At 41.9% G+C, this 23951-nt stretch overlaps 1 protein-coding gene across 5 annotated transcripts in view; it reads right to left on the bottom strand.

The window, feature by feature from the left end:
* The window catches only part of MPP7 (MAGUK p55 scaffold protein 7), a 162936-nt gene that overhangs the window by 76796 nt on the left and 62189 nt on the right, over positions 1-23951 (bottom strand). For all 5 annotated transcript variants that reach the window (XR_008597834.1, XM_054991352.1, XM_054991353.1 and 2 more), the window contains 3 exons: positions 10845-10922; positions 8009-8089; positions 635-766 (listed from right to left, as the gene is read on the bottom strand). Coding sequence is in view for 4 of the 5 variants with exons in the window: in XM_054991352.1 (XP_054847327.1) it covers positions 635-766; positions 8009-8089; positions 10845-10922 (291 nt within the window). In the remaining variant the exon portion in view is untranslated. The remainder of the gene's footprint in view (positions 1-634; positions 767-8008; positions 8090-10844; positions 10923-23951) is intronic.

The following is a 23951-nucleotide window of genomic DNA, read 5'->3' on the forward strand; positions in this document are numbered from 1 at the left end:
TCTTCACTTTTTAATTTTGTAATTCATTTTACATCCTGAATTTCACATTAATCATTCTAAATGATCATCATTTATTATCATCATTGCCCCAACAAGGTACTCAAAGCAGATTACAATGTTAATTACAAATAATAATACAATATATCTTGCCTTACAGCAATAAATAAAGACCAGTTTAGAGAAACTTGCCCCAGAAACTAACCCAATTCAAGTGCCTATTCATTTAGGAGAAAGTCCATTGGAACAATTCAGCCTTGCAAAGCTCCAAACTCAGGAACACCATTCTACAAAGTAGGAGCTGCTACAGAAAATTCTCCAGAGTGGACAACTGCTGTCTTGACCTGCCCGCAGGATGGTATTTTCAACAGGCCTTGATCCATAGAGTGGAACTGCTACAAAGGAGCATATCAGGAGAGGCAGCCCTGTAGACCCCAACTGACCTGCAGGTGACTAAGCATGCAATGAATTACATTTCAAATACACTAAAAAGCTTACCTGATGTATTTCAGAAGAGAAGATAAAAAACAATTATTACATTAAATGCACACACCTATACTATCAGCTCATGTACCGGTGTCACAGGTATATGTCTATTATATTATTACCTTGTATCTCACACATCCCAGTAACTTACCAGCGGTTCTCTGTTTTTGACAAGCCGGATTATTTTCACAGAGTCTTCTTCTTCATCAATGTCATCAGGCATGGGAGGCAATATTGGATCATAGTTTTTTTGAGCAACAGTGTCGTGCACAGAAAGCAAAGCCTGAAAATAGTAAGAATAACAAGCAATTGTCACCTACAAAGCATATAATAGGAGAAAATGAAATGGAAGTTCTCACTGGCTCATTTACAGAAAAGGATACTACTGCTGGATGACACGGTCCTACTATCGTATGGTTTGGTCTAACAGAAGTAGTCTATATATTACTGACAGTACAGAAATTAAGTACTTTATTGCTGAAGTGACTGCTGGTAGTAAGCTACTACTGTTTAAAAAGTTAGGTATGAACATACTCTAAAACTGCTACTGCAAAAATCAGCATAATGCAAGAGAAGATTATTAAATTCTACTGGTCAGACTGTACACTTTAAAGGGCCAACTTTTGTTAAGCGTTTTCAGTGTTAGAACACAAGTACACACTCCTCAGACACCAGGAGGAAGCTTCTTGCTCAAGTTGAAAGTGGAGGTTTCTCTGTTTGTGTAAATAAACTGAAGTAGAGGCTATGCCTTACAACACAGGCTGCTACTAGAAAGTAGTCTAGGTTTCCAGAATTGCAATCTAAAAGCAAGATCATATTCATTATTGGCAGCTTTGGAAAAATTGTTTTAGCTGCGGTTCTGTATATATGATTCTCTAATGTAAACATGGTCCATAATTAGAACTTTATAAAGGATGGTATGATTCAAATTCCTATACTACCTAAATATAAATATCGATGTTTAGATACATTCTTAGACATGATCTAGCTGATAATGAATATATTTAGAAAATCCCCTGCCATGTCTGGTGCATTTTTTTCTGATTAAAGCATTTATCAGGCCTCATTTCTCATTGTTGCCCATCAAGAATTAAGAGCACAGATTTTGGAACATTTACATTCCTATCTTTAAATTAAGTTTGGAACTTTGTCTTTGTATAACATAACTACTTTGGGTCTCCAGTGGGGAGAAAAATGTGGTATAGATGAAATAAAAAATAAATAAGTAAAACCAGTCTACCACATCATCCCAGCAACATTGCAGCTCTCAGTTTTGTCAAAGGAATGCTATCATATGACCTGATATGGACAGCTAGATCTTTCCCAAAGCAGACATTTACTACTGTAATTCAACTGTATTAGAATACTTTAAATCCATATGATACCATGTGTTTATCATCAAAATATGACTGCTGTATTCAGTAACATGATGTGGAATCAATTTTTTTTAATCCTGGGCAAAGTTATTGTAGCATGTGACTTCCTGCAACAAAAAAGGCAATTTCCTGTCCTGAAAATACATTTTCAGACATTTTATATACACCAGTCAGAACTGATGGATTTACCTGCACAGAACCATCAACAGAAAGCAAGAGACTTTTGCTTCTTCAGGCTCCTACTTCCTCTTGCTCACAGCTTATAACCTCAGGAGACACCTTTGGACTGTCTAGCTATTCTTCAAGGCCATACAAATATGCAGCCACTTTATGTCATCTGGTAAGTGTGTTAATAATCCTCCAGATAAGCATCTCTTTCCCTCTAGTTTGTTCCTATCAGTTTGATACCTTTTATCAGGATAGACATTGATAAAAAAAGAATTTTTTCAAAAATCATTTAAATTCCCTGATTTTGAATTTTGTATATATCTTTTAAAAAATCTAGAAGATAGTATTAGAGAACTGCTTTGCATGCGGTAAGCATGCTTATCACTTCTGTAGGTGCTTCAAGCTAGAAAGGTTAAGAACTAGTCCCCAGAAGCACTGCCCTACTATTCCTAAAAGAGGCATGTCTTTGGGGCAACTCGTATATAGCGTCTATGATGAATTACACACTTTTCTCATCCCCATGTTTACACATTAGGAAACATACTATATACTATAATGTATATAATCATTCATTTATTTTTTAAGTTTGCAAAATGGGTAATTATCCACCCAAAATCCATTTAAGAGGAAAAAAATGCTAAGTTTGCTTTAGGAATGATACAGGCTTAGACCAGAATTGGTATGCCAGAGCCTAATCAGTTTCACCAGGCCATCCTCACCTATGACATCTGTGCAATTATTAAGCTACAAACTCTAATATCAGTGTAAATGTGAAGGCAAAATGGCTCTTGCTGCTCCACAGTAAGATTGGGTTGTATTTAATGAACCGCAAAAAGGAGCGTAACTCAGGAAACAAGACTTTCCTTCCTCTCTCCTCCTGCTGAAGTTCACAGAGCCTCCCAAGTCTGCAGTCACGGCTGAAATGAATGAAATGGGGGCACAGTTCTGTACACAGCCTGCCCCTTTTTTCTTGGCAGTTTTCTTTTTTTAAAAAAAAAAGACCAAACATTTTCTTATTTTGAACCAAGGTATTCAATCTGTTGTTTTTCAGCATGAAGTAGGTTGAAAAAAGAATAGTCTGCAGCTTGATTTACACGCACAGATGTTCAAACTCACTCATAGCAATCTGATGCACCATGAGTACCCAAAGAACCTTCTACCCCCATCAAGCAGGAATGGCGATTCCCAAGCCAAATGGACTCTGATTATTGCAGCAGCATACTTCGTGTGACACCTCTTTTAAATAATGGAGTTATGCTAATCAAAGTATGGAGCAATTTCAGTTCTTAAACACTGGTGTGGGAAAGGCTGATTCAAACTGCACCTTCCACATCCATCTAAACATTCTAATACTTCACAAGAGGCCTGACAGCTTCACTTGACATGCCTATCCTCAAACGCGATAAACCATATTCAAAATATTACTTTGTATTCTGCATATGCCTTTACTACCACTATTGTACCACCTACTTCACAACTTGCATCTTGATCCTATGCCTGTTTACTTGGGAGCAGCTCCTATTCATTTCAGCATAGTTGCAAATAGCACTTAGAATCTTGGAAAATAAACTAGGTCAGAAGAACCATCACTAACTCATAACTGTACTTAGTAATGTACAATAAATAACCTAAACATCAGAGAAACTTGAAAAATTCTGTCCTCTCTAAGAGGGACACAACAGTTTATAACATTTACAATCTGTTTCAATATTCATAGGATCTGCAGAATACAACTGTAATGAACTGTGGGTATAAAGGCCATGCATTCTCTATCATTTTCCCAGTCATACTCTGAATTTCCTGAGCATCTATAACAAAAATGACCTTTTCAGATACTCAAGTGTTCCTTTCTGCATTTAAACCACCTTTAAAGGATCATGTGCTTAACAGAGATTTTGGAAGCAGCAGCTAATTCTTCTCTTTCTGCCCTCACTCTCTCTGTTAAAATTCAAGCCTCTAGACTGGCTCCTGGCCAGACCAGCTGACCAAGTACACCTGGGTTCATGCAGAGGGGCAGGGACTTTAGCAGAGAACCTAGAAAACTTCCTTCCAGAAAGTTCAGTGCACATTTTCCTGGGATCAGGTCAGGTGGATGACTGCCACTGGTGGGATGTGTTCCTTCATGCTTGGGGAAGCACTGGCCATGCCAACCAAGAGGCATGTAAGGTGTATTAGAGAATAAGTTCAATGCAGGTGCATTAGTAACAACAACAACAACAACAACGTGCTTATAATACTGCACTTCTGGACAGATTAGTACCACGCTCAGAGTGGTGAACAAAGCTGGTATTGTTATTATCCCCACAATACAGCTGGGGCTGAGCGGAGTGGCTTACCCCAGGCCACTTGCAGAGTTCATGACAGTAGTGGGAGTCGAACCAGCAGAGTGCTGATTTGCATCCCATCCACTTGACCACTATGTTACAGTTAGGGAACCTTTTATTGCTTTTATTTGCCTGGCAACCTTAGACCTACATTAGTATTTGTGTTTGCTTTTCTGCAAATTTTATTGTTTTCTTTGCTGGGAGAGTGCACTTTAAACTCCAACCCAACAGTTGCAGTGTTCAAGCTTCTCAGAGACAGCCAATCAGTTGCTCTGTGCATCTGCACAGAGCTGTCCATTCCCAGACCCTGGCTTTTGGGACAAACCCTATCTCTTCGCCCTATTTGGATGCCTATAGAAAAACCTTCTGAACTTTTGGGATGCCTTTCTTTTTATGACCATTAGCAGTGTTTGTCTTTTCTGCTTTGAATGCAATCTTTTAATAAAAGCTTTTAGAAGTCTGCTGGAGAGAAGGTGTGTCTGTTACATCATAACCTGGTTATAGAGAGCTGATGTAGCATAGTGGTTAAGTGATTGGATTGCAAGTTAGCACTCAACTCCCATGACTGTTATGAGCTCTGCAGGTGGCCTTGGGTAAGCTCCCCCTCTCAGCCCCAGGTCCCCAGCTGTATTGTGGGGCTAATAACAACACTGACTTTGTTCACTGCTCTAAGTTGGGCACTAATCTGTCCAGAAGAGTGGTAAATAAGCACACTGTTGTTATTATTATAAATATCAATCATATTAACATCTCCATAAGTACTACTGTATTCACTGATCTCTGAATTGATGCCAGAGGTATTTTGGGTATTAACACAGCCAAAGTGTATTTTTATCCCAATAATGTTTCTATTTTAGATGCTTCCTATGAGACGGTAACACCAAGTTATACCTGTGTTTCAATTAAAGTATAATTAACAAAAAATGTAATGGAATATTCAGCTCTGGCCAGTAATTAATGCTTATAATAAACTTCTACCACAAATCTCTTATGAACCAACTGAAGCCAAAAAGAAACTGCTGAGGGAAACATAAGCCAGTAGTATAATACTATTTTCCTGGCTCAGAGCAATAACTTGTATTTGACCATTTAGCTCATCCAGCAAAAAAAAAAAAAAAACCTAAAAACACTCATGTGTGTTGAAATCCAACAGATTCTTTTGAGTAAAATATTGTTCTGTCAATGTCTGATTTGTTAGGAATTTTAATCCCATTCTATATTGAATGCTGAGTGTATGTTAAAAGAAAAAGAAATTAAATCTAAAGTTTTCCCAACTATCCAATTTCCACAGCAATAGTAGCTTACCACTAGCCACAGCAGGCAACTAAGAAGGTTTTATGATTCACAAAGTATGTGAACTTAGGCAAGTTTCCAAGGGGAATGCATTGCAGGAGAGTGCCTTTGGAAATACATTTGATTTGCAACTCTGAATGTTAGCAGCAACAATGTACACAGGTGCCTAACTCACAATTGCTAGGCCTACTACCTCCATTATAATAAATGATAGTAAATGTTGTTTGTCCAGGTGCCACTGGAATTCTGTTTATTTTCCTACCAAAATCCAGCCAAAAGTAAGATATCTACCTTGCATCTCTTATAGTGTCTTTGCTCAGAAGAGTTCCATAGCTATGATGTAACCGCCAAATATAGCTCTATACATGCAAATCTCAGAATGTGTGCAACATTGGGATGTAGAGGAAGCGGTTAATCTTCTTCTTGTTCACATATACAGCCATTTGTTTTCTCCACTGACTCTCACCATATACAGAACCACATGGAAAATTTTCTCCATAATCCGAACTATACATAAGTACAGCCTGCAGCAGCAAGGTCTGTAGTGGCAGCAGCTGCAAAAAAACTGCAGAAATGGCAGTTGAAGACTATATTGGTATGCAGCCTTTGGAACAGTCATGGAAATTTTATCTGCAAAAGTTGATTTTGTTGCCTTATCAAAAGGATGGTTATTCCAATCAGAGACTTAGCTGAGACTGCACAGTTCTTAAAGTCAAATTAAATTGACCCAATTCATGCTAGGATTTAGCAGACGAATATCTGTAACTAGTGGAGATTAAGATGTCTTCGACATGGATTATCTGCCCCAAGTTCAAAGCTCTGGAGAAGCGGGTTTTTTCGCACCTTCCTCACAGAATTGTGGTGCATTTGACAAGTTCCTGGGCTTCCCTGCCTTTTCTATAATCTTTCTCAATCCTGCTATGCTCCAAAGTTGTGGGAAAAATCACACTAAAGTCTGGATGGCTGCTGTGTGGGTGGGAAAAGTTGGATTTTCTGGCCCACATGGCAGCTATTTTCCTTGACTCTGTACCAGCGGTAGCCATTTCCTCCCTTTGCTACCATAAGGCTTTAAAAAAAAAATTGGCACTAAACTATTAGTACAGCGATACACCTTTGTAACAGTAGGTATAGCAGGTTCTCTGAATTTCTAGTTTTTGCTTTTTGAAAAAAGTCTCTAGCCCCTTTCCCTTCCAGATATATGGAAAAAGGCATATATTTGCAACTGAAGGGGCTAGACTTACTTTTCTTTATTTAAATGAAAGCTGGGAATTCGGATAACCCGCTACATCTATTGTTACAGTGGTGTATAGATATAATGGTATTCTAGTGCTGATTTTTTTTTAAAAAAAGCAAAAGCCCTAGTAGCCCAGGGTGCAGGTGGCTGCTTTGGGGGACTGAGGCTGGGAGGGTATGAGGAAATCTGTTGCATGGAAATCATGTTGCTGCTGCATTTTATCTGCAGCTGCACAAGCAAGGGGAAACCATAAAATCCCATTCTTAAGAGCCTAAGAGGCTGTCTCCTCAGTTGTTGTTTTCAAGCATACCTTATACAACACTTAAAAGACTGCCATAGAGCACTTTATACATAATGTATTGAGCATTCATATCCTGACAATATTAGACCTATATAACCTCTTGTAAATGAATCTCCGAAACTTGCCATTGTATTTTTATTCCTCATTTGTAAACTGCGAAAGGAGAAAGCACAACACAGAGTAAGGAGATCAACTGCTATCAAAGAGAACTTTGCAATCTATAAAATATCTGCTGGTACCAGCAGGACTTTTTTTCTGGAGATACATGCCGGCATGCAGTTCAGGCACCTTTTTTAGCCAGTGGTCTTGGGCCCCCAAGCTGGCAAAAATCTTGAGTATCAGAACCTCTTTTTTAAAGAAAAAAGCACTGGGTACTCGTCACTTAGACTACTGCCACGAAGCAGTGGTACCAGAAGAAAACCTTTGTTCATTAAATCATCTCTGTGTGTTGATTTATCTTATAACAAATGCAATATTACTTAGTTCATTCCAAAATAGCCTATTTAGAAGCAAGATTTCTTTCTCTGCAAGCAAGGTAACCTTCATTTCTTTGCCCTCCCCACACCATAGTCCTGTATGAATCAGACCTAAGTTCTTGTTCATCCTTTCCTCCAAAATATCCAATCTGCAATAGCACTAGCATCTGCGCACTGAGTTTTGCAAATCAAAATAGCCCACCACAAATGTAGTGATAATGTCTCAAATGACTTGAGCAAATTCCCCTTTGCAGTGCCACATGGATTCAGTGAATATTCAAGCCCTTGGCAAACTTTGAAAACTGAGAATCAGCGAGTGTGCGTTTTAACAGGTGCAGGCAACACATCCTCACCTTGAGATTGGGTTTTGTCAGTAGTTTCAGCAATTCTCTGATCTCACTGTTTAGTGGTTTGCTCTGCAGCTCTTCAGCCAGCTGTAAAGAAGATTGAAGTGACACAAAAGAACATCAACAAGACCATTGTTTTACTCAGTATTTCAATGACAACCTAGAATCAATCTTGTTCAAGGTTATTACTTTCCAGTGTGTTCAGCATGAAGGAAAACAGAGTATCCATCATTACTCTTCATTTTTTAGTCTTTCTGCTAGTTTCTGGCCAGGTCTTTCAGCTGAGTTTAACTAAAGTAATCATATCTGGCAACAGTACATCCAGATCACATTCTGATTTATTGCAATGATGGCAAATCCCGGCACTTCATCTAAGTGAATGGTCCTTCGTGTGCAGACAAAGGGCTGCTTGTAAAAACGACTGGATCAAACTTTGACACTGTCTATAAAAAACTGCTTCTGAATGAAGTGGTGAAATCTACACTGCTTCCAAAAATCCACAGTAGCTATCCTGTTTAGGGCTAGGATAAGGAAACAAAATGCCCCTACAGTGCTAGTACTCTGAACTTTATTATGTTTATACATACACAGAGAGCAAGTAAGCTTATTAAATGTCAGACAGGTTAATCACAGTAATATGGCATGTATCAGATTACCAAATGAAAAGCAAATGAACAGGCTTTAACAACAAGCTCAATTATTTACATTTGGTTATACCATGAAGTATCAACTTGACCAATACATTAGTCTGATAAAACACAGTATTACTGTTAACGCAGTATGTTGAGCTACTTCAGCATTTCAGGCTTGAATCCCACCCCCCAAGAGAAGGGAAATAAAAATTTCCTAATGCTATATTATGAAATTAACTGAAAATGAAAGTTATGCCCTTCTAAGCCCATTGACTTCAATGGACTCAGAAGGATGCAACTCTTCTTAGGATAGTACTGTATGTTACATATGTTTAAGCTAAAGTCTGCCTAAGATTCAAATAAAGACAGACACTTTATTGGTTGGTTTAGGAGACTACAACTATGTAAAAGTATACATGGTGAAGAAACAAGGTTGATATAATTCAACATCCTCACACTGGACAACGTGTTGAATAAGGGCTGACTTGTGAAAGTCAGCAAACGCCAAATCACTAGATTAACCAGAAGTGGCATGACCCAGCCCCCTCTCATCATTATGATTAGGTTCTAACAGCTCTAGCTGTGTATAAACCAACCTATATTAAATCAGATCACAGATGGTTAGAGACCTTACTCAGAGTTTTTAAGTTGTGGTCTCAGGTTTGAGCCTTTCTGAAGCAATGTAGTAAAAGAATACAAAAAGAAAGTGAATATTTATAGTTGAAATGGCCATAATATGGCAATACAAGGAGTGATTTGGGATGGTTCTGAAGTGCAGAGAATAAAATGCACCTATTGTTCATATGCTTCTTAGGCAAGCTAATGACTGTCTGTATCATTCCTAAATATTTGATGCTCATTTACATATGCTGAAACATGTAACTCCTAATCAGCTTGAAGACAAAATGCAGCAGCAGCAGCAGCAGATGATGACGACGACATTTGATTTATATACTTCCCTTCAGGACAACTTAACACCCACTCAGAGCAGTTTACAAAGTGTGCTATTATTATCCCCACAACAATCACCCTGTGAGGTGGGTGGGGATGAGAGAGTTCCTAGAAGCTGTGACTGACCCAAGGTCATCCAGCTGGCTTCAAGCAGAGGAGTGGGGAATCAAATCTAGTTCTCCAGATTAGAGTCCTGCTGCTCTTAACCACTACACCACACTGGCTCTCAGTGAATGCACAGCTTTGATAACAATAATAATGGCAAAAACTAACAACTTTTAAAAAATTCTAAATGAGGAAAATAGCCACTGCTTTTTAAAAAATTCTATTGTTCATCAGCTTTTCTCATAAACTTCCCACTGGAAGGAGATCTAAATTTTATTAATATGAATGTTAAAAATTGGTTAATTTCCTTCTGCCTCCCAAGTGTACAACTGTGTGATTTTCATGAGTCATTATTTATAAGAAATTAATTAGAACCAAACATTTCATCAATTACCTACAAAGTATTCAAAGGAAAAAAAGTATCCTACCAAAAATTGCCCTTCAGTATACACCACTGTGCCAAACATACCTAAAGTTTCACTTAAAACAGCTCAACTTTATTCTGCCCACCTTAAGTTTTGTCACAGTTTATACAGGTGTGCACACAATTCATCAGAGTTGTAGAATTCACCATATAATGCAGAAAAAGCAGGCTTGATTTTTTATTAATAAAAATTACAGTAACAGGAAATTAAATACTCTATCAATGCCAGCCATTCTAGATTTTATTTTTTAGTTATGAAAGTAATTTGGAAAGCTTTAATATCCATAAATCTCTGCTGCTTAAAAAAGTTATTTTCTGACAGCCCCTTCCTATATCTTTCACATGCCTCATTTCTTCAGTATCATCTGTCATTTTTCTTATTCTGTCAGCAGTTTAGCTATATTATTTGTCTTTATTTTTGGAAAACATTCCTCTCGTCTATGACTCTCATAACACATTAGTAGCAGACAGCTTCAGTTTCATTATTGACTCCCAAAATGTAATTTCACTAAAGAAGTACCAAGATAAAACAAGAGTCTGCCTAGCTGCCGTCTTGCAAGTTGCAACAGTAACAAATCTAATAAAAATCAAAACAACATCAGCAACTCAATGATGACAATCACTTTGGAAACCTCTGACACCCACTTTATATGATCCCCTTGTTCTTCACTCTGCTCAGAGGTAGTTTTGGGAAATATGGTGCCCCAATGGCCTCACTATGGTCACTTACATCATCTGCCAAAGCTGATGCACCATGCAACATGGGGACAGGGCTCTGTTTTTCATAGTAGTGCAATTTCTCATGAATCTAGGAGACAAGAGAAGAAAACAGATTTAGCTGTAGAAATAGTCTGACAACCTAAGCTGGCCAGTTAAACATCTGCAAAGAAAGAATCTTACGGAAGCATTTAGTAGTGAACATGTATATATAATTTATCATCAGCTTCTGGTGAGACACGGTATGAGGTCAGATGGAAAAAATGCTAGGTATGTAGACCAATCCACAGAAGAAGCTAAACATTTGTGATTCCCCCTCATGCCATTTTTGTTTTTTTGAACTTATTTTATATTCTAAAATGCTGCTGAAAACAAAACAAAAATATATTTCTGAAGATATATAAATGAAGCAAATCATTATTTATCAAATTTACTTTTGTCACCAATTTTTTGTAGATATCATGGAACAAGGAGTAATTTTTTAAAGCTTCATGTAATACAATAACCAATATTAGAGTTTACAACCCCCCCCCCATCTGCCACTTTGTCTCACTTCTCCCTTGCAGATTGTCCTTTTCCTCTGCTTCTTTCTTTCCTAGGTACTCTTCTCAGTTGCCCCCATTTGTCACTTTACCTGCTTTTACATTTATCTGCTTTATTTTTAAAAGATTCTTCTGGAAACCAGGGGGTTCACTAAGGTTTGGAAAAAAACCTTCCCCTGTCTGTTCATGGCCTCACTGAGCAGATATTTTGATCTATACTCTGGAGGCAGGTTTGGTGTAGTGGTTAAGAGTGATGGGACTCTTACATGGAGAACTGGGTTTGATTCCCCATTCCTCCACTTGTAGCCAGCTGGGTGACCTTGGGTCAGTCACAGTTCTCCGGAGCTCTCTCAGCCCTACTCACCTCACAGGGTGATTGTTGTTGTGGGGATAATAATGACATACTTTGTAAACCAATCTGAGTGGGCATTAAGTTGTCCTGAAGGGCAGTATATAAATTGAATCTTATTCAATTTAAACTGGTGGTATTTGATTTCATTCAAATTGGCAATATTAATAGTTTATTGCTTTCAAAGTTTCTGGAAATTTTATTTAGAAATTTTAAATTCTTCCTTTCTGGAAAACCTGCCCAAGGTGGCTTACAAAATAAAACATTAAAAAAACCTAATAAAACATATTAAAAAACACTGAAAGTAATTCCAGAATTTTAAAAAACCCAGCCTGAAAACAGAGTGCAATCCCAAGCAGAGTTACACCAGTTTCCCACTGAAATAAATGGGCTTAGACTGGAGTACCTTTGCTTAAGAGTGCACTAAAAAAACATAGATCACTGAGTAGCTTAAGATACTAATTCTCATACTAAAAGTACATCATAAAATGGTGTTCAAGATCAACCCCTTAATTCTGTGGACAGAAATGTTTTGGCCTGGGGCTTAAAAGAGCTACACAGGTGCCAGGTGAGGTTCAAGGAGAACACTCCACAGGCAAGGTGTGGACTGAAAAGACCCCATCTCTATACTGAAGGCAGGGCCATAGAAAGCAGGGCTGGTGAGGTAAATCTTAACTTAATTTTACACTTTTAGTCCCAATAGTCTTAAAGAAACACCATCACTAACTTCTTCTATTATGACATATATCTATTATTAACTTCTTAGTATCCATTCCACAGCAGTTTCTGTCCTTAAGATGTTATGAGAATCTCTTAATAGACTGTTTCAAAATAATTTTCGGAAGAGATTGGTTGGATCCTGCTGATCATTTCTGCTAACAGAAAGGGGGTGATTTTCACCAATTCTCCCCTTCTGCTACAGACCTCTGATTTTCCTCTCATGCTGCTCCAGTCTCCCAGGAGCAGTATTTCAGGGTGAGCTTTGGTGGACAGGGGACAGAAGCAGCAAAGTTATGTTCTGCGTTACTCCATTTACACACTGGATTTCAGAACAGTCGATCTTTATGAACTATTACAGAAAAGGTTTAGACTTAATGCATTACACTAATATAGTTGGAGCAGCCATTAAACACAATGGCTAGATACATGTGTCAACTAGAGGTGGGCATGAACAGCAATACGAATGAAAAAAGCCCATGAACAGTCTGATTGGCTGTTCGCGAGCAAACCGTTCGTGAGGCGCAATTTTAAACGAAAAAGTGGTCATCGCAAGCCTAGTTCATTGTGTTCGTCCGCTGCTCATGAAGCCAGACACTCAGGCGCCTTCAATCAATTCCCTTGGCAACCGAGACAGGGACTGCATGAACTCTGTCTGCACTCCTTCTGTTCCCCGGAAACCCCAATCTAAGACCAACTTAGCTTGATGGGCAGGTCTTCCTTCCAAATGTGAAGCTCCAAATTGGTTACATGGGAGCAAAGACCAGGGGGGAGGAAGGGGGGTGTTCTGTACCCATGGGAATTCCAATCTCATCCCTGCAAACCCTGTTAGGCAGTTCCGACTGCCAACCACAGACCTCCTGCTTTGCTCTATGGAACCTCTGGTTATAAAAGGAAGCGTGCTCCAAGCTCTGGCTTTCACTTTCAGCAGGCAGTGGAGTGAGAGAGCTGTTGCTAGCATTTTGGGAGAGAGACAGGGAGAGTGCATTGGAGATTGAATTTTTTTTTGTGTATGGTGGGATAGGGATCGATCTCCTCTGGTTCCAGGGCTGCTGCCAGGCTCTGGGGCTAAGCTCAGTGGGCACCTCGGCTGAGGGAACACACTGATTATTATTAGTGTCTGATCTGGTCAGGTATTTGGGAGTGCTGGACTAGGGCTCTACCCCCTCCCTCTGGGTTCCAGGGCTGCTGCCAGGCTCTGGGGTCAAGCTCAGTGGGCACTTTGGCTGAGGGCTCACACATTATTATTAATGCCTGATCTGGTCAGGTTTCTAGGAGTGCTCTGGTTTCTAGGAGCTCTGGTTCCAGGGCTGCTGCTTGGCTCTGGGGCCAAGCTCAGTGGGCACCTCAGCTGAGGGCTCACTCTGATTATTATTAGTGCCTGATCTGATCAGGTATCTGGGAGTGCTGGACTAGGGCTCTAGCCCCTCCTTCTGGTTCCAGGGCTGCTGCCAGGCCCTGGTGCCAAGCTCAGTGGGCACCTCGGCTGAGGGCTCACAGTGTTCTCTCCTTTTCTTTCCTCCTTAATTCTTGTTTGCTGGCACAATGAGGCTTCGGGCAGTGGCCAAGGGTGATTGTGGGGGGAAGTGCAAAAATTGTCCCGGTTGCCCCATGGGAAGCAGTACTGGGTGGGGCTCAGGGGCAGCAGAAACTCCTGCTCTCTTGCTGCTGGAGGAAGAAGATCTCTTTAAACTTTTTGAGGAGGAGGGCGAGGGGTCCATGGAGGAATGGTTGGGGTTTGATGAAACCTCCATCCCGTCCCCATCCCAAACTCTCAGCGCTGTCCCTGCCCATAGTCCCCACTCACTCTGTCTTCTGGTGCTAGCTCTGCGGCCTGTAACCCTTCATCCTCCTTCCCCTGGAACAGTTAGTGGGCCACGTTTCAAGCTCTCCATATGGAGGCACTTTTGGGCCCTTCTGAATGACCCTCGTGTGGTGCAGTGCTGTGCTTGTGATGGTCTTGTGCGCAGGGGCAAGGACCTGAAGCACCTGTCGTCAACGGTCCTGAGTAGGCACCTGAAGACGCACCACCCGAACCTGTGGTCTCTGTCCTTGCCCAGCGAAACATCCGATGGGGGAGAAAGAGGGCTACCAGCTCTTCTGACCAGGGATCAGTGGGAGGGTCACCAGAATCCATCCCGAGCAAGAAGCCTTGCTCCAAGGCTACAGCTGGTGGGAGCGGGACAGGCAGGCCGCCCTTGCGGAGGCTGTTCCCTCGGGGTCGGGGATAGTGCCGCTGAAAAGGGTGAGGTTGAGGGCTCAGGAGGTGGGCATTCGCGTCGTGGCAGAGACGATTGCCCTACAAGGGTTCCCCCTATCCATCATGGAGGCCGTAGGCTTCCAAAGGCTGCTTCAGCATTTCACCCCATGGTTCTCCATACCGTCACGGTACACCGTTGGCCATCAAGTCCTGCCTTCCCTCTACCAGTCTGTGCAAGACATGGTGCTCAGGGAGCTTTCGGCTGCCAAAGGCCGTACCGTACACTTCATGGCATACCTCTGGAGCAGCTGCCATCACGGCTACCTTGGCATCACAACCCACTGGTGGCAACCAGAGGACCTCTGCCGCCCCAGGCCAAGAACTGGCACCCAAAAACAGGTGCCATGCTTGACACCAGGCTACAGGGTAGTTCTTCTCCAGGCCCGGGGGATGGACGATGTTCATACTGGGAAGAACGTTGCCACCATGATAAAGTCACCAGCAAAGGGCTGATATGGGTATGACAAGAAAAAACAGACCAACGTCCCTGTATATTGAACCAATAGCGAAAGTTCACAACTTATACACCATTTATCTGCCTAAGAAATTAGGCATCAATAATTATATAACAAAAAATATTTCTATAAAGGAACAAAAGAGCTGAACAAAATAATTGGCTCCTCACAATACATTGGAGCCTACGCAATGATTCCTATTGTAATTGCTAAAGAAGTCCAGACCGGAGCTTTAAAATACACTGTGACTCCTGGTCATGAATATGAAAAGAGTCCATATGATGATGGTGATATGTTGCCAAAGACGTGAATAGCCAGTAATTTTCCCAACAGGATTCCGGGTTAACAGCTGTTGACCAAGCAGGGAATGCGGTCGGGAACTTTTGTCAAGCTGTAAAGGATTAATTCCCGTGATCAAGAAACTTTGAAACAGGAGGATACCCGGAATCCTGTTCTTTCTCCACTGCATCCTGGTTCCCTCCTTTCTGTTCCTGTATATTCCACTGCACCTTCTGGTCCCAGTTCAGGCAACTCCTCATTAATTTTTTCTCCCATGGTTGGTTTTCTCTGGACTAGCCAAGTGTGAGGAACACAATTTGGAGCAAAAATAACATGATGTTGTCTTGGTGCCACACAGCCACAGGTTTGGGGCTACAAACCTCATGAAAAGTCAGTCCCGTGTGCTTTCCCTAAGTTCTCTCTGTAGAAGGGTGTTCTCTGCCTGCTACAAAAGCCCAATATGAAATCAGAGCAAACACCTTTTTTTCCTTCACCACCCCACCAAGTGTTCTGCAGTTTGCAGTGAATTTTGGAAGGAAACAGCACCTGACTGCCTTCTATGACAGCCCAGTGCAAGAGAAGACAACGTGTCCCTTTCGTCTAAGTTTTCTTCACCTATCCCAGAGTTGGAGGAAGGGAACTGAGAGGCTGCTGTTAATTACAAATAATCTGTCAGTTTGAACTCATTGTTTATGATCAATCAGCCATTTGAAACACAAGTTTAAAAAACCCAGTTAACCCAACCATGGCTAGGGGACTAGAATTGTTATATTAGAGCAAGAAAAGAACTGTGGTAATCCTCCCATTTGAAATGTATGTCTCACTTTAACAAGGTGTTTTAATGTGCAAATTGTATAAAGTTTTTGTATTTGGCTACCAATGGTTTTCAACTCCTATTTTAAATACTTAGGGGTTTTTTTGTCTTACAATATTACACTGGGATTGATATTGAATTTCTTATTGTTGATCATTGGACTGACTATCAGTACATAGTACAAAGTTTCTCTGAATTTATGCAGAAAACAATTTCACTTTTAGCAAGCAGAACAATTTAAATGCTGGCTACAAACCCCCTTACTCAGTTTTGTTTTTTAAATACATGTTGATCTGAAAAAAATTCTTTTCCACTTTGACTTCTTTGTTCCTCGGAACAACAAAATAAAGCAACTATTATTTGGGAATTCAGAGACTTCATTCAAATAAACTTTTTTGGTCAGATAGTAAGAAAAAGTTTTGATGACTTTGCTCATAGGAAGAGGTCCCCTTGGTGGATAGAGGAAATTCAGATTAAAGCCAAACAAGTTACCCTTCCTCCAAGATAAATTTCCCTGCCCCTTCAGAGCCAAACTCCCTGCTCAGCTACTGCAAAAAGAATTTCCTAAATTGGAGGTGGTTTTGTTGTGCACTTTTAAGCTCAAGTTTCTTAGAACTTCTACACTCTTCAGGACATTTCAAAACTTGAATTAATCTCTATGTGAGATGAGAACATGAGGCTCTAGTAACAAATCTATTTTTACACACACACACTGCACATTACAGAACATTGCCTAATCTTGCCTCCTTTAAAACCTGAGGTCCTTCATCTACATATGCTATATTATTCAGTTTATTTAAACATAGGTAACTTAAAGAATACTTATTTCTCTAATACACATTTGAATAGATATATCTAAACTACAACTGAATTCTATGTGACATTTTAACCTGTGAATGTTCACATGCAGAAACTTGGAAGAGTAGTTAACCCTAGGCTTTAATCCTAGGTTACAACGAATGCCATCCTCAGGAAACCCTCACAACTGGCTTCATCTAACCCAGTGATACTCTATTTGGATGCATGGGAGCCACCTGTGGCTCTTCTGAGTAGTGTTCCCAAATGTGGTGCCCGATAGCCACCTCATGCTCCTGGAAAGAAAGAAGGATCTGGGCTCTCCAACAATCCCCTACCTTTCACCACAGGCTCTCCACTCACATCTCAGCATCCACACACATGCTGGGAGGATGGCAAGCTGGATACTGAAAAGAGACAATAAAACCGCCAAGGCTGCAGCAAGCTAGCAAGGAAAAGTGGAAGCTGGCCATATTAAAGTGATGGAGGTAATAGAAATGGATTCTATGGAATGGAATATCTTATGTGCCTTTACTATTTTTATGCAATTATATGATATTCTCAGGTACTATTGTAGTATGCAAACAGCTAACACTGGAAACACATGACATGCAGGGCAATAGATATGCTTACCAAGTAAAGCTTGCTGCAAAGAAAAATACACCTGTATTCAGATAATGCTATGCTATGCTTAGAAATCAATAAGGGAAACCTGCTTCCTGATAAGTAGAGACTGCATGTGGCCACAAGAATAATTGAAAGTAGACAACGAAGAGCCAGCTGCATATGGGAGGAGCAGGAATCCCTGTCCCTGGACATGGGGCTAAGGAGAGAGCAATACACCCTTCAGTGAGAGGAATGGGCTTGCGTCTCCCCTAATTAGATTAACTGAACCTCCCAAGGCTGTGAGAAGTCCCTAGCAAGAATTGCGTACACTGAAAGTAACTTTCTGCGCAGTCCAGAGGAGGGGAAAGGGCTCCCCTCCCATAAGACTCAAAGGGAGCAATCTCTGCCTGCATGGTACAAGGTGGCCAAAATGACACTTTGGTGCCCTTGGCAGAGTGTTACACTGTCAGGCTGGTGAGGAATAAAGAGAAGCTCTATGAATGGGAAAGTGTGGGAGCGGAAAGAGGTGTTCCCTGAGAACGGAGCTTTGGACACTTACCGTGAAGGGTCCTTCTCCTCTGAGGAAAGGAGGACATCTTGGGTGATTCCCACCATCCAATCAGGGAGGCAGGAACTAACTTTCTTCCTCTTCCTGTCTAGCCTGTGGGACCACCCTCTCTTCAGTTCAGGTGACTCCACAAAGCAGTAACATGTACTGTAAATAAAGCATAACCCAAAGGAGGTATAAGAATGAGGCAGCAGGGTAGAGAAGGATGGAGACCCAGGGAGGGCAAGATGTCCTCCTTTCCTCAGAGAAGGACCCTGCACGGTAAGTGTCCAAAGGTCCGTTCTCCCTCTGAGGCGGAGGACATCTTGGGTGCTCCCAAAGCAGTTTCCAGTTTCTGGGTGGGATATGGTCTTCGTCCATTGTCCTGTACTGCAGTACTTTTCTACTAGTCAGTGTCCACTGAATCATATAGATTCAATTTGTAGCATCTTAATAAAGTTAAGACTGACAATTTTGCAGCCTTTTTCTACAGAAATGTTCCTGCGTAATGCTGCGCTGGTAGTAGCATTCCTCAAAGAGTGAGCTGGTATTCCACAAGGAACCTCTGCAAAGAGAGTTTTTAGGAGTTTCGATAGTGTATGTTTTGCTATTGGCACCTACTGCTGCTGAAGACATTTTCTTCCCCAAACTGAGATGAGATATATTTAAGAACAGTAAGACTGACTTTCTAATTTGCACTATTCGGAGCAGAGGCCTTGAGCCTCCTTCTGACATCTAGGTTGTATCAGAGCCTCTCCCTCGTCTATTTAGGGTACAGGTAGAAATATGGTAGCCTTATCTCTTGCGAACTATGAAGTTTGGAATACGCTTTTGGAAGACAGCACAAGGCATCACCTTACTATTGGGAAAGATACGGAGTTCAGGTCTGACTAAATCTTCTGGCAGATGCGAACATAATAAGGAAGATAGTCTTCCTTCTCAGGGGAACATCCTTGACCAGTTCAAATGGATGCTTGGTCAGGGCTGTGTAAAATGTCTACTGAGTGAGGGCTTCCCAATAAGAGTTGTAAATCCTGAGCATAAACTGTTTTCTGAATGCTAGGAGAGTGTTGGCCACCTCTCAGAAATATCCCCATCTTAGGAAGGTGTTCCTTTCTATTCCCACACGGTTCAGCAGAGTAAGTCTAAATGAGAGAGACAAATTGGTCCCTGCTGTAACTTGACCGAAGAGGTCAGTGGGATGAAAGGTGGAAATATCACCATCTGTTGGAGGGTGGAAAGGCATGGTCTGTTACTGGGAAGGGTAGTAATACATAGAGGAGGCATAATAGCCACTGCAATGTCAGGGCATCTGCTTGTGAGTAGAACAAATCTTGTCATCTACCCCAGTAGTTGATGGCTGTGTTGGGGCACACACAGGTTCATGAGGTGTTATGAAGTGCAATGTTATGAGATGTTTCTTAAGGGACTATTCCCCTGTTGTCCCCTCAGCCAGTCTGCCTGGGCATTGGATATGCCTTTGATGTGTACAGTTCTGATTGAAGCTAGGTGACCATCCTCCCAGGTAAGTATCCTTGCTGCCACCTGTGTCACTTCAAGGTCTTGAATCCCCCCTGCTTGTTTATATCTATTTTGTCTGCAACCTTGTCCATACAGAGCTCTGAACTGGAACAGGGCCAGACAAATTGCTCCCCTTTCTACATCATTGATAGGAAGACATGCCTAACCTGATTCTTACACCTGTAAATATTGGTTGTTCAAGAGGGATCATGAATCTTTTGCTTTGCATTGGGTTGGTGACCTTGGCTCAGATGGTTTTTGATCTGAAGTGGTATCTGAATGGGAAGATCTGTCTTCTCCACAATCTATTGTTAATGAGATCTAACAAAGGTCTGAAGTAGTCTTGCCTATAGACGACCCCAAAGGTATTGCATTGTAGGTAGCAACTAGCAAACCCATCAGTTTCAGCAGTGTTGTGAGAAGTGATTTTGCACTCTGATGACAGTCTCAGTCCACAGTTTGGTCTTCCTGACCTTTTCTTTGGTGAGGGATAGAAAAAACCCTTTTGGTGACTGATCTAACCCAGGTGTTCAAGCTTGTAGGAACTGAATGGTGAATTGAGTGTTGTGGTGAGATTTTCTCTTGAACCGATCAGATCATCTGGGTACAAGTGAACATGAATACCCCGTCTCTGAAACATATGATGGGGTTGATCATGAATTTTGTGAATACTCTTGGTGTGATGGACAGGCCAAAACAGGATGGCTCAGAACTGCCAATTTGTTTTAATTTTTTTTTTAAAACATAAAATCTTAGATATTGTTGATGGGCTGTCAGAACTGGTACATGGGGGTATGTCTCTGTGAGATCTGTAGATGTCGTGTGTTCTTCTGATTGATTAGTCACTGTGACTGAGCACAGAGTCTCCATTCAGAAGTCATATAATTTGATAAACTTGTTCAAAAAAAAACTTGAGGTCTAATAACACCCTCCAATCCCTATTCTTTTTAGGGACTGAGAAGAAGATTGAGCAGACCCCTTTCTGGAGGGGTATTCCATGCAACTTTCAAATTGCATGGAATAGCTTTGTGAGACTATTTGTAAGGCCTGCCTGTCAACCTAAGCTTGATGGTAAAGAGCAGTTGGCCTCTCATGGGACAGCTAGCAAGTTCTGTCTTAGAGATCTGGGTATTAAGGCTGATATCTTTCCCCGTGTGGAGAACTGGCTGTTTGATCTTGGGAAAAGGTAAGCATTATCCCCACAATACAGCTGGAGAGCTGGGACTTAAGAGGACTGGTTTATTCAAGGCAATGTGGCAAGCTCATGGCAGCAGTGAGAATTGAACCTGCAGAGTACTGCATCACTGTTCAGTTACTTAACCACTATACTACAAGTGTGGTCTTGAAAAGACCCCCCCTTATTAAAGGGTTGCCTAGATTAACCTCAGGATGGCCATTTGGAATCTTGTCTGGACCTTAGTAGTGTGTGTTATGAATAAAAGGCTGACGGCCAATGGATCTCCTCTCAGATTGATTGAGTGTTTTTGGCAACACATTCTTCTGTCCTATGTCTCAATCTTTCCCAGGGCACCCCCAAATAGCTTGTCTTGCTGAAAGAGGTAAGCCAGGACGATATTTTTAGAGTGTGAATCTGTTGGTCATACTCTTACTCAAGCGTGCCAGCTTGTCACTGCTGTCAGGACCATAATCCTAGAAGAAAAAAGTAAATGTATCCAGGATGATGTCTGTCTTGAAGGTATTGGCCCTTACATTTCTGTTTGCCCCTTCAATGGGGGCAGCTATTGTTGTGCAGGAGAAGTTGGATCAGTTTCCAGATCCATACTCCTGACCTTCTTGAGGCAATTGAGACAATAGCTGTAGCCTTAATAGCCATGGTCCCAGCCTCGTGAGCTCTTGTTAGCATGGTCTCTCTCCTCTTGTCTAAGAGGTCTCTGACTGATCCTTACCCATCTTCTGACCAGAGCCCAGATGACTGAAGTGTAGCCACTGGAGGTTCCATCGCAGGTACCTGCAACAACTCATAGCAAAGCAAGGTAGTGAGTACAGTTTGTTTTGTTTTGGGACTACGTTTGGAGATTATTAATTGGCTTATGGTTTAGACCACTCAGCCTTGAACCTTCTCCACAAATATTCTGGAAATGGGAGGACCTTTTCTGAGGAACCTTCACTAGGAAGCGACTCGTTTTCCTGGGTTGGATTTGGTATTCCCAGTCTAAGGGTCCTACTCCCCCAAGGCTAATTTTTACAGCTCTAAGGCTGAGAATGTCTTAGGTAGTAAATACTGGTAGACCTCAGATTCTGACAGCTGAGCTGACTGTTCTGGTAGGATATTTCTTCCTTTTCCACATCTGAAGGAATTCATCCTTCTCCCTGTCGTTACAAACTCTATCTGAGGGTGATTCCCCTGCTCCGTAACCGATGAACGTTACAAACTGCCTTATTCTGACTCAGACCATCGGTCAGTGTTATCTCCTCAGACTGGCAGCAGGACACCAGGGTCTCAGGAAGAGGTTTTCCCCCTCATCTACCTAATCTCTTAAACTGGAGTTAATGGGGAACAAACCTGGATCTTTTGCATACAAAGCAGAAGCTCTTCCACAGAGCTACAGCCTTACTCATGGAGGGAGGAGGAGGTAGACACCGCACCACTATTTCCTCTCTCCTGGTTAGTCTTAAGAGTTAAAAGGTTCAAAGACACCGGCAAAATTGTGCCCTTTATATATTGCCCATCTGACAGGGAAAGGCAGGGCTAGATCCTGTTGTAAAAGCAGGGCTAAATCCAAAGGGGAAAGGCCTGCCATAAAATCTCCAGCCAGGAGATTGGCATGGGCACATTCACATGGTACCAGGGCTGAGGAGATTCCTGGAATCTTTATAGGACCAAGGTGCTTCTGACTGGTAAAGTAACAGGATTTCCTCCCTCACAGCCAGTCTAATTGCTGACAGGAACGGCCCCTTGGATACTCACCGAGAAGGGTCCTTCTCCTCTGAGGAAAGGAGGACATCTTGGGTGTTTCCCACCGTCCAATTGGGGAGGCAGGAAGTTAAATTTTCTTCCTCTTCCTTTGGTGTGTGGGACCACCCTCTCTCCTCAGTTCGGGTGATTCCCCTCAGCAGTATTCCTTCTCTCAATTCCTAAACTGTTGGAACAAACTTTCACTCTTAAGGTGAAGAGGAGAACACAATTAACAAAAGGTAAAAGAACACCATCAACTAACGACATCAATAGTCGAAACTAGCCAAACAAGAAGGACACAAACAGTGTACAACACACTGAACTATAAGAGAACATATAGAGTACAAAACACGGTACTGACACAGATGGTACGAGGATCCTGGGAGGGCAAGATGTCCTCCTTTCCTCAGAGGAGAAGGACCCTTCTCGGTGAGTATCCAAGGGGCCGTTCTCCCTCTGAGGCGGAGGACATCTTGGGTGCTCCCAAAGCAGTTTCCTATGTCCTGGGTGGGATGGATCCTTCGTCCTCTACTACGTGTTGAAGTACTCTACGGCCGAAGGCTGCATCTGCCGAAGCATACGTGTGCAGGTGGTAATGTTTGATAAAGGTAGAAGACAAAGACCACGTGGCGGCCTTACATATGTCCTCTAATGAAGCATTTTTCCTGAGAGCTGCGTTAGTAGCTGCGCTTCTTGCCGAATGTGCCGTGATCCCCGATGGCACTTCCATCTTCATGGCTTTGTAAGCCTCCTGAATGCAAGACTTTATACTATAGGCAATGGCAGCAGATGACATGCGGTGGCCCATCTTAGGGCGCGAGATGTTAATGAAAAGAGAGTCGGATTGGCGTATCGACTCAGTCCTGATTACGTACGCCTTGAGAGCCCGTTGAGGACTCCCCTGATGTGTTCTGCCTGTAGTGACCGTAGGTTGAGTTCTGCCCAGCCGATGATCTTGTTGGCTTCTCGTTGAAGACGTGAGGACTTGGTTCCTCCTTGTTTGTTGATGTACGCCTTCGTGGAAATATTGTCCGTTCGTATCAGGACATGGCTTTGAACTATCCGATCCCTGAAGTACGTCAAGGCTAGGAGGATCGCCCTCATCTCCAGTACATTGATCGGGAGTTTCCGTTCTGTGTCGGACCATTCCCCCTGGGCTGGATGTCCCTCCATCATCGCTCCCCAACCTAGCAGGTTCGCGTCCGTGAAGATCTGGACAAATCGAGGAGACAGGAAACTCTTGCCCTGGCGTAGGTTGCTCTCTATGGTCCACCATCTCATGCTCTCCCTGACCGTTAGCGGGAGCTGTATTTTCAAG

This window comes from Eublepharis macularius, chromosome 11 (assembly GCF_028583425.1).
Source record: "Eublepharis macularius isolate TG4126 chromosome 11, MPM_Emac_v1.0, whole genome shotgun sequence".
Taxonomy (NCBI): Eukaryota; Metazoa; Chordata; class Lepidosauria; order Squamata; family Eublepharidae; genus Eublepharis; species Eublepharis macularius.